The 12,002-nt window shown below is 42.0% G+C and overlaps 1 protein-coding gene across 1 annotated transcript in view; it reads left to right on the forward strand.

Moving 5' to 3' along the window:
• Positions 1 to 12,002, forward strand: part of LOC124554991 (rho GTPase-activating protein 12-like) — a 229,159-nt gene that overhangs the window by 25,653 nt on the left and 191,504 nt on the right. The window contains exon 3 of the mRNA XM_047128731.1: positions 4,021 to 4,128. Coding sequence (XP_046984687.1) covers positions 4,021 to 4,128 — 108 coding nt within the window. The remainder of the gene's footprint in view (positions 1 to 4,020; positions 4,129 to 12,002) is intronic.

Consider the following 12,002-nt stretch of genomic DNA (forward strand, 5'->3'; position numbering starts at 1 on the left):
AGTATCATCTCCTTACCATCTTCAACCATATCTGGAGTGAGGGTGAGTTCCCATCTCGGTGGCAAGAAAGCACCATCGTTCCAGTACTGAAACTGGGTAAGAAGCAGAGATATTGCTGAATTAGTCTCACCAATGTTCTGCAAGTTGCTCAGATGTCTGGGGAGCCAGTGACTGTGTTAGCTCCTTGAGTCTCGGGGCCATCTGGCTCCATCCTAAGGTGGTTCTTACCAAGGCTGTTCCACTGCTGATAATTTGATTTGCGTGGGGTCTGCCATCCGGACAGCTTAGATTACCAACGTATCGCTGTATTCTTCGACCTACAAAAGACTTATGACATCACATGATAACATTACATCCTTGCTACCTTACATGAGTAGAGTCTCGGGAGTCCGCGTCAGATTTTTGTCCAGAACTTCTTGCCACACCACACTTTCTGGGTTGCATTTGGTGCTTTCCACAGTGCCCCCCATATCCAAGAGAATCGCGTCCTGCAGGGCTCTGCATTAAGGATCCTGCTCTTTATACGGGCCATCAGTGGTCTAGCAGCAGCTGTGCAGTCTTCAGTATCACCCTCCTTGTTTACCAACAATTCTTTGTTTTTATTATTTTTCCTCTAGTGTGGGTGTTGCTGGATGCCGACTGCAGGGCATCATTTGAAAGGGCGCAGTTGTGGACTCTCACCCACGGCTTCCAGTTTTCAGCCACCAAGACTCACGTCATGCTCTTCTGTTGCCGTTGTACTGTTCATCGCCTATCAGAACTCTACCTCAACAACCAATTACTCAATGTGGTGGAGACATACTGTTTTATGGGACTGGTCTTCAATGCTTAGCTGATGTGGTTTCCCCATTTTCCCCATCTTCGCCAGCTTAAGCGAAGGTGCTGGCTACAACTTAGTACACTTCGCTGCCTCAGTAACACCAGCTGGGGTGCAGACTGCACTACTCTTCTGCAGCTTTACAAAGCCTGATCCTGTCCCATCTTGGTTATGGAAGTTTGATGTATGGTTTGGCATCACGCTGAGCATCGCAGTGACTGGACCCATACACCATTGTGGGTCTGACTTGCAACAGAAGCCTTTCGAACTAGCACTGTGAACAGCCTACTTGCAGAGGCTGGGGTCCCTCCAGTATGCATCAGGCACCAACAACAGCTACTCTGTTTTGCTGTACATGTTCACAGCTCCCCTAAGCATCCAAACAACTCTGTCCTTTTTCCTAGTAGAGAGATCCACCTCCCACTACAGAAACCCAGAACTGGGATCACAGTTGCTGTTAGACTAGTGTCTCTGCTCTGAATTCCAACTTCCCTCAGTGTCACCTCTTGTCAGAGAGCAGTTGCATATGCCCCCATGTTGTGTACTCCGATCTCGGATCTGTCTCGATGTATCCTTTGGACCAAAAGATTCAGTTAAGCCTATGATGTTCACCTGTTCCTGGCTGTCTTTGAGGCTTTTCCGGGTTTGGAATTTGTATGCACTGACACCTCATTGGTTGATGGGTGAACCGATTTTGCGTACACACATGCAAGGCGCAATGAACTACGCTTTCTGCCAAATGGATGCAGTGTCTTCAGTGCTGTATTAGTGACCGTCAAATGAACCCTTAGCTATGCTCGTTCTTGCACTGGCAAGATGCTTGTGATCTGCAGCAACTCACTGAACAGCCTTCAGGCTGTAGACTAGTTCAACCTTTGTCACCCATTAGTCATGACTATCCAGGATCTTCTTTCTGGCCTCCATCAAACTGGACGGTCTTCAACTGCATTCTGGGCTTTGTTTAAACCCCTGGACATGTTGGGATATCAGAAAATGAACATTCCAAGCACTTGGCAAAGTTTGCCACCAGGATGCCGATTTTGTAAATGAGTGTCCCAGAACAGTCAACTCTGCGCCATAAATTGTTGGCAGTCTGAAACTCATAATGATCCGCCTTGGACTTATCAAACAAACTGAGGGCTATAAAAGAGACCATGACCACGTGGCAGTGTTCTCTCACTTCTTGCTGTGAATCCACTGTTCTTCATTGGCTATGTGTGGACCACACTTGGCTGACCCATGGCCACAGTCTGACGTGATAACCCACCTTATTGCCGATGTGATGCCCACCTGAAGGTGGCCCACATCCTACTAGACTGTCCAGATCTGGCTGCTTTGCAGCGATGTCTTAACCTTCCTGACACGCTACCTCCAGTGCTAGCAGACGACACCAAGGCCTCTGACCTGGTTTTACATTTCACCTGTGAAGATGGTTTCTACTTCTCGCTGTGAGGAGGGGCACTTTGATCTCATTGACTACCTGAAGGGTTGGAGGGGCACACCTCACCTGCTCTTGCCGAGGGGACCCATGCCACGGCGGCCCATGCCTGGTAGTCTTGCCTAGCCTCTACCCTACCCACCTCTTTATTCTCCTTATTCTTTTATGTTTACCATTTTTAATGTTTTATCGTTCTTCAAATTTTATCATTTTGTCTGTGCGTCTTGTTTACTTGGGGTAACAGATGGTGAGAGGGTGTTGGTGGTATGCAGAGGGTGTCTCTCCCATTGCCTACCATGCTCCAGGGCCTTCAGCTGCATTCTGGGCTGAGTGACTCATCCACCTTACCCGCTCTCACTCCCATCCTACTTCTCCTTGATTTTATATGTCTTAATGTATCTTGTTTACAATTGGGCTTCCCAGGATTTGCCTTTTATATCCTCCTCCTTAGGATTATCCCTAGTTCAATACATATAGGAGGAAGTTGCTGGTGATGACCTTGCAGTTTATTCCCTTTGACTCCAACAGCCAGCCAACCAACCAACCAACCAGTAGAGGCTGATGAAGCAGTTTATTTTGTGAATATTCTTGTTCTACTTACAGTCATAGATAATACAGAAATCCATTTCAGCCCTCAGGAAGAGGAGCTTTGTTCAATACTGAATGACCACTTCAATTAAATGGAAAATAGGCTGTGTGTGCTGGAAGGTGTTTGTGTTGCTTTGTATTTTACAAAAACACAGCAGAATTTTTCCCCTCCCAAAGATATTTAAAAGAAAGTGAGTCAAAGCTTAGTTTTATCCACCGTTGTGTGTTATACTCTTTGGTAATATACGATCTATAACATTTCCTGGTTCTTCAACCTTATGCCAAATTAACGTGTGAGATATATTACAAGTGTGCTACTGCTACTCATTTCTACAGAGATACATCCTGGTTAACACAATAATCTTAACTCAAGTCAGGTCTCCAACCCACATCTTCCCTCAGATATATCTTTCTTAGATCAACACCGCTTGTGATACCTAATTCTTTCATTGTACACTACTTTTAGTCCCTCCTTATACCACAAGATTTATTCTAAGTTCTTTGTTGCAAGCATTCAACTTTGAAATAACTTACAACTTGTTTACCCAGTTTCAAAATTAAGCTAATGTATTATTTCTTTGATAATCATAGCTCTCCATTGTCTACATTGAGCCTATTCAAACCACAATCTGCAGTATCAATATTGGTACCCAAAATGTTATACACACTGTAACTCCCTGCATATATACATCTCCCTCTCGCTACCCCTTTTATTTTTTTTATGGTAAAAACGTGTGTTTATGCTGCAAAAAGTAAAATTGTCAGGTCCAGTGTAAGAGATACCCTTGAATGCTCTCATCTAGCAAGGCTAAACAACCTAATAAAAAAATATCTAAAAAGTCAATGGAACAATTTCTTAAAGAAAGTAAAATAGTAAGTACATTTCAGAGTGCTATCTACTGATATTAGCCACATACTCGTGAAAAGTATTGGTTCATTGTTATAGTACCATTAGGAATACACACATCTGAAACTTTCTGCTATGTAAATTTTATGTTATTAGACATTTTGTTGAGGTCTGATTTTGATGATCCTCAAAATTACCATTTTAACGTATGGAGTCATGTATTATAATTAAAATGTGTAACTTTTTAATTTATTAATAAAATATAGGGACTGTCATGTTTCTGGAAATATTCTGAGTTCATGGCTGACCCTGTGTATTCTCTATTTGCAGGAGAGTGCATTAGATGTGGTGAACATTCCCCTCCCTGATGGCTGGATAGAAAGCTATGATGAGCAGCTGGATCTCCCTTGTTACATCCATGAGAAGTCAGGCGAGAAGGTATTTATGACAGATAGCTTAAGAACCCCCTCTTTGATTTATGAGACACATTTTGTATTAATTTTTAGTTAAACTGTGATGCAATTCTATGAAGTTTGTGTCTGTTGAACTGCTCTAAAATGTCTGGTTAGAGTCAAGCCACAAAGCTTTTGTGTTCAGTTTGCAGAGAATGTGCTGAAGAGGCAAGAAGACCACCTTAACCTCTCTAATTTGTTCGTGTGTGTAAGGGGGGGTGGGGGGTGGAAGGAGGGAAACACAAACCTGTGTGTGCGCTGTTTGGTTTGCGCACAGTTGTTTTTCAGGTCTATTTTTCTTTGAAAGCAGACTGCTTTTGGTTAGTCTTACTGTTACTGTGTGAAAAAGTATTAAATGCAAACTGATATCTATAAACATCCATTTTATTAATACTGTGCTATGCATTTTGAGTTTTAAACAATTTTCTTCACATGGTAAATAGTATCTACAGCATTTATAATGGCATCTGGGTAATGTTTGTTTCGTGTCATAGCAGGACATTCTAAAATTATTTAGTAATTCTGTGAACTCATTGAAATTACTGTCAAATTGTTTTGCTCTTATCAATATTAGTTATTACTATGGCGTAGGAGAACCTCAGGATGATAGGATACAGACACAAACGGTGATGAGCCTAGAGTAGTTCCAATACCAGAATTACAGGTAAACACTAGAGGAGCTGTCCAAAAGAAAAAAAAAAGTCCATAACAAGGATCTGATAATTGCTGTAGTGAGAAGATGTAGATAGCATTTCCTTTAAACCCAAAACTGGCTGCTAGCTGCAAAGTACTCCCCAACTCTTTGTATGCATATCACCAGTAGAGGCATTACCCACAAGACATGATGAGAGCAGCAGTTATGGTCACGTTCGGTTGTTGTGTGCAAATAGCTGCTAGATCTGTATCGCTATTTGACAGGGGTACCAACTTCATTTTCCTTTTACTGTACCATAAAGATGGAAACAGTCAGAAATCATGACTGTAAATGACAATGACGACGAGGACTAGGAGCTGCTGCTGCTGCTGCTGCTGAGGTTCTCACCAGAGGGTCCTGCAGGGAAAGTAAACTGCAACAATTGTGAAGGGCACCAGAGGTACAGGCAGGGGTTGAAGTGAAGGCAATGGCTGTGTTCCCATTGAGGTCAAAACCAGCTGTCATATGTCATTGTAGTAGAGAGGGTGTTGGTGGTTGGCAGTAGTAACTAAGTTCAAAGTCATACTTGTATTCTGCGGCAAATCTAGCAATGGGAAGATACAGCAAGTGTGTACCTGTAATCCTGACATGCTGCTGGATGTGACACAAAGGCAACCTCTGATGGCTGGATGCTCTGTAGATTCCAGTGGTGCACTATGCTTTCTCCTTGTTCTTCTGGGTTTGGGTCTGGATGTCTGCACCCAGGCAAGGCTCCAGCTCTGGGGGAGGGGGGGGGGGGGGGGGAGGAAAGGTGTTTCGTTGTGTGTCACTGTAGATTAGGGATGGAGGTGGTCCAGCAGGGAGCAACGGCAGTGGCTGTGCAAATCTCAATCAGACTGCACCCATTGGTGGAGATGGACCTGTTGGTGGCTAAGAAGATTACTGAAGCTTCATCCTTTGTCGTCATCCATAGTCCTTTTTTCATTAGTGACTTAAGCATCCTTGTGAACTGTCTCACCTACAAGTTTAGCCAAGGGTAATAGATGCAGCCGTGTGGTATTGTATTCTGTTCCTGTAGCAGAAAGATGCAATCTGTATTGATGTAAATTGTGGACACTTTCTGGACACAGTGGTGATAAAGGCACTGTCAGTATGAAAATGGTCACCAGAGTGTAGATGGTCACTGCCTGTGTAGTGGGTGCCATGCTGGTGGCCATGCATGAAAAACAGAACAAGGCATATGCCTTCAGGACCCACTTGGAGCCGAAGAAGAGGTCTGTGAAATGTGTATGGACCCACTCCCCTGTTTTTTTATGCGGGGTCAGGCTCAATGAACAGTGGCACAGCTGTGAGAACTGGTCCTTTTCATAGGCTGCACATGCATAGACTGTCTTACCAACTTCTGCATGTGCCAAACAGGGCGATGAGAAGCTTGTGAACTGTTACCAGAAGGAATTTAGTGCCACATAAGCAGGTCTTTGACCTTATGATGACTAAAGCCGCTCTCTTATTTTGAAAATAATTAATTTGTGATGCTGTTGATATTTTTAATAAATATACTATCAGTTCTTTATGGTCGTCTTCATTTTTGTTGTCAAACCTTTTTTTTTATATTATTATTATTATTACACAATACAATTTATGACTCCATGCCCTCTGTTTTTTTGAAAGCTCTGATGATGGCTGTAATGCCAAAACCTTCTATCTGTTCAATTAAATTAAAATGTGACCTAGACTGTGAATTCCACAGTTTTGGGCTCTATGGCTAGACAATGTGCCGATTTTAAATAATTTTGGGGGTAAGAAATGCCTGTTGTTCTTGAAACCATGGAAATTTTACACTTTTATTTCTTAGGAAGTGTGAAACGGGAAAGATCTATGCAATTTTGGTTGCCTGAAAAGGATTGAAAATCTGTGATATTTAGGGACTTGTGGTTTATTCATATTTCTGCGATATGTTATTGTGCTGGTCTCAATCACCCTCTCTTGCTTAGTGTGTAACTAAGTATTCCACTGTGGGGGGGGGGGGGGGGGGGGGACCCACACTTCTGGTTGCCTTACAGACCATTGTTTTGTGTGTGTGTGTAATATAGAAGCAAGTGTTAGATGACTTTCTTGAGATGAACAGTTACATGATGACATTAGGTAGTTACCACACTGAGCATGTTGTGAATTAAGTACTTCAAATAGTGACAAAATATCTCTGGAGCACTGGCAATTCCAAATCAAATAAGCAGTTGTATTGATAAGAAGTAATTGTGTATTGCAATCACAGTTGCAGTGTATCGTGATTACCAACTTCCACCATTGGAGGCCATTTTGAAACCATCTCAGCATGGTTACAGTGTGATATGTCATCTTTGACGCCATGTATAGCTACCTCCACATTAAAATTTAAAAACATAAAAAAAGTGGTAGAGTTCAAAAGGCATATAAGATACCATGAAGTTCTAAGTTTCTTCATTGAGAGGCAATTGTTGGTTGGTGTCTGCCAATATACATGGTGTGCGTAATGACTTTCTCTGATTACAAAATAATATTTCTAAGGAATTGTTCTAGATACAACAATGTGGTTTGTAGCAAATGGTAGCTTAACTCGTAAAGTTTTTTTGGCTACCCTTCTACATGTATTTCATATGTTGCCCATAGAATATCTAGGCAATACTCACTTCCTCCCCATGTCTTTGCCACCATTTCTTTCATCACCACCTCTTCAGCATCTCTTGTTTTGCCGTAAGAGTTCACGTATCAGGAACTGATGAGCTGAATTATCCTTAACTTAACTCTACAAAAAATCAAGAGGGGTTTGTCTAATGAACGTGGTGGCATGATGTTAGACCATCTCTACTGATCTACCTGTCCAGAAATATTTCGTCCAAGAACTTCAAAACAAAATATGTCGAGTATGGCGGTGCACTGTCTTGTTGAAACAGTATCCATGGTCTGTAACTGAGGTGTAACGTAAAGTAGCAACCTGCCCAGAAAAACTGTTGTAATGGTAGGCTCAGTAAAAAAGAAAGATCAAAAATTGTATTGTGCTTCAAGCCACATCCATCACATTCACTTTTGGGCTGCCCTTGATCTGCTGTACCATAATGCCGTTTGTGGGTTCTCCGACTCCCAGATCTGGACATCATGACCGTTTACTTTCCCAGAGATGTGAAAAGTCACTTCATCAGATAAAGCTACTTTATTAAGGTACTCATCCTCTTCACTGGTTCATTTCATTAGATTTCTAGCAAACACTGCGTATCTGGGCCTATCATATGGCTGCAAAGCTGGCAGGAGCTGCACTTTGTAATCGTGGAAATGCAGCTGTTTGTGTAAAATACTCACCACAGTGTTCTGTGGTATGCCTGTTTCTCTGGAAATGTGAAGGATCAATTTCCTACTACTGCATTTGAAATGCTGTATGTACGGTGTCAGCAGTATTGTCACTCAATCCAGGTCTGCTGCTTCCTACCTTGTCACCAGTACTGCTAGTCTCTTTAAACTGCTGATACTATCCTCTGACACCCGTCACATGTGGCAGGTCTTGACCTTAGGCACTTTGGAACTGCTTCTGATACGTTGTAGGCGACTGTGTTTCATGAAACCGTGAAACACGTACTTTGTCCTGCATGGATGCCGTAGTGACAGCAGCACTCCTAAATTTCACTGCCTGTAACAAGAAAGAAGAAAAGAAATTAGATGCTATCATAGCACGTGCAGAAGTATATCCATAAAAACTTAAACTACCATTTGCAACGAACTGCATAGCTGTACCTAAAACAGTTCCTTAGAAAAAAATGTTTGTAATAAGGGAAAACCTTATGCTCATGCTATGTTTTTGAGAAATATTGGCCTCTAGATAGTTTGGCCATTAATTTCTCTGGACAGGGAGCTGGTAAGTGTCTGTCTAAGATGTATTGTTTAGTATGGGTAGAAACCACCAAAATAATTATGATCCATTGGGTTTGCAAATTTAGACCAAGAGTGTAGTGATGACATGTTGTTCTTGTAGTCTGTCTACCTTCATTTGTAGCTAATCCTGTAAGGTTATCAGAGTTGATCTTAAGGTGTACAGGAATATGATAATGCAGATTATTTCATTGTATCAGGGAGTACAACTTCTGAATCAACTTGCCATAGGTAAGAGAGAAATGGTGTAGGAACATTCTCTAGTAAAAATTTCAATCCCAGAGGCAGGTAGGCACATGACATGGTGTGTGCACTTGCATGTCCACGTAAACATCAGTTTCATGTTTCATGAATCCTTTGTGTGATAAATTGTAATGCTATGGAGCAAGTCATTTTACATTCTTATTACACCTTCATGAGTAAATATGGCTACATACTGACCATTTACCTTTTTTTAAATACAGTTATTAGTTAGTAATTCGTACCCGTCATCTTTTACACATTATAAAAATGGATAGTTTTCTAGAGAATAGAATTTGGTGGCAAGGAGAAACTTTTCATTATATCACTGTGTGTGTGTGTGTGTGTGTGTGTGTGTTTTAATGCCATAGTATGGTATTTTTTATTGTTGCTGACAATAGCCAGAATAACACAAAGTTAACGTTAATGCCCTATTTCTGCGTAGAACCAGAGTACGGGGAAACAACAGAGGAAGGTCACTGATAGGTGGTGCAATAGCACTGTGGTGTGGGGGACAATTGGCAGACTGCTGTTGTGAGTCATGATGGCATGAGTGTTAATCTTGTGCAGTTTATGAACAATGTGCATAGACTGAGTGAAGACTGCTGGCAGCTGGCACAAATAGTGGTGCCAAATTGTTTGGAATGCAGGACATGCCAGTGGTTTTATGTGATGCTAGTGAGAAATAAAAACTGGTAGTGTATATCATTGGTGGGGTAGAAAGACACAGTGTATGGTGTTGGTGGTGATTGGTGATAAGTTTGAGATTCATAGTGATGATGAAGCAAACGTCTTGTCCTAAGAACTGGCTGATCAGTGGAGATGCATGTTTTGATATTGATCTTCCTCATGTCTGCAGCTTGTGGTGATGTTGCTGTATTTTCTAGTTGAACGTGGCAGTGCCATTTGCTTTAAAAAACAATAATTAGAACTCAGAAACATTAATTTCTGGTGTAATGAGAAATATGGTGTTGTCAGCTTTAAGCGATACCAAATTCTTGGCTCTTATGCTAGCCAATAAAAGTTGGAAACTACCTGCTTTGTTTTTCAGTGAGTGAAGTATGGGTATCTTCAGATGTCAAGTGTCATCCTCATGTTTGAAATTTGGGATTGGATTGGATTGTTTGGGGGAAGAGACCAAACAGCGAGGTCATCGGTCTCATCGGATTAGGGAAGGACGGGAAAGGAAGTTGGCCATGCTCTTGCAAAGGAACCATCCTGGCATTTGCCTGGTGCTATTTAGGGAAATCACGGAAAGCCTAAATCAGGATGGCCGGATGCGGGATTGAACCATAGTCCTCCCGAATGCTGAAATTTGGGGTCCCAGTGCTTGGGTATCAAGTTTTTGACATCCAGGGGTGGTCCAAGTTTTCTACAATGAAATAATGGCATACAGCATTTTTCTGGCTTTATTCTGCATTACATACTCTACTTCTGTCTACATATAAAGATGTACAAATGTACTGTTTGATCATGGTATAGGTCACCTGTGTTGTTGTTGTTGGTTGGTTTCGGGCACGGATGCATTAACACATTGCAAGAGGCTCACTTGAAAATTCTATGTTAGCTGAAATTGATCTGTAGGTCATAGCAATGTAGATTTTCCATCGAGATTCAGACAGCTTCTTCTTTTAAGGAGCACAAATGCTGAATGTTGATTGAAAGTTCTAAACGAAATAACACAGCTCCCTCTGTAGATGGCATGGACATGCTCTGCATTGTTGGGTTTGTTGAAATGATGCAATGTTAATTCAGTGATAGGTGATGGTGTCCCATGGTATCTAGACATCCATAATAATTTTGTTGCATGTTCTGGTGATGGTCCCCAGTGTCCATGTTCTTCAGATTTCTATGTATAAGTAGCACTAAAAAAGAAATGAGCCTGAGGCATAATTACAGAAACCAGTACCTGTATGTTAGAAGTACTGACCCTGGCTGTTAAGACACTTGTCCCACTGTGACACAAGGCGGTGAATGGCTGTCTCATAAAATTCCTGGGGCTGCAATGATAACCAGTTCTGCAAGTACAGTTGGATGTCGTTGTCCGAGGTGAATCGTTTGCCCCTCAGAGCCTTTTTAAGGGGACCAAAAATGGCGTAATCACAGGGAGAGGGGTCCAGACAGTATGGAGGGTGACCGAGAACCTCCCGTTTGAATTTCTGCAGGAGTGCCGTGATTGTGTTGGCCGTATGAGGCTTTGCATCGTCGTGTAGCAGAGTGATCTCACGGGTGAGATTGCCTGGTTGTTTTGATTTGGTGAAGGGGGGGCAAGATTTGCGAGTAACGTTGGGCATTCACTGTTGTCCTGTGCTGCAGGAAGTGAATCAGAAGGGAGCCATCATGGTCAAAGAAGAACGCCAGTATAACCTTTCTTGCACTCATGTGGACGGCAACGTCCAGCTGTATGTGCCGAACTGGTTAACATTGCAGCCCTGGGAATTTTTTGAGACAGCCATTCACCACCTTGTGTCACAGTGGGACAAGTGTCCAACAGCCAGGGTCAATACTTCTAACATACAGGTACTGGTTTCTGTAATTATGCCTCCGGCTCGTTTCTTCTTGAACGCCCATTATACAAATCATTATTGAATCTTAAACCTGGGACTCTCATTATGCAGTACCCAAGTGGATGGACTCCATGAGGCAGATTTATTGCAGAAACCTACATGGCTTATAACCTTGTACAAATTCTTACCATTTATTACAGTAGTTTGAGCTGTGCTCAAAAAATTGCAAACATACCATCTTTAGACTTTGCTGAGACTGTCTTTAACATGTGGTTTTTGTGTCCAAAACCTGAGCATTCCATTATCTGTGACTAACAACCTTGTTGGTCTGTGTGTGAAAAGAACTTCTGTTACTGGCCACAGGCTGCCATCCACTTGTGGTAAATGTCATGGAAAATGTCAGGAAAAATTTGAATCCATCAGGATTGTAGAAAAGGATCCACAAATCCAGTTATTTATTTTTAGTGGTTTCAAGAACAGTGGGACTGGACCAGTGAGGGGTGGGGCCATGTTTTCTTCTTGAATGGGAATAGAATAAAACTGAATAGTGTTTCTTGATGTTCCCTCATATGGTGAGAG

Source organism: Schistocerca americana, chromosome X (genome assembly GCF_021461395.2).
Source record: "Schistocerca americana isolate TAMUIC-IGC-003095 chromosome X, iqSchAmer2.1, whole genome shotgun sequence".
NCBI lineage: Eukaryota > Metazoa > Arthropoda > Insecta > Orthoptera > Acrididae > Schistocerca > Schistocerca americana.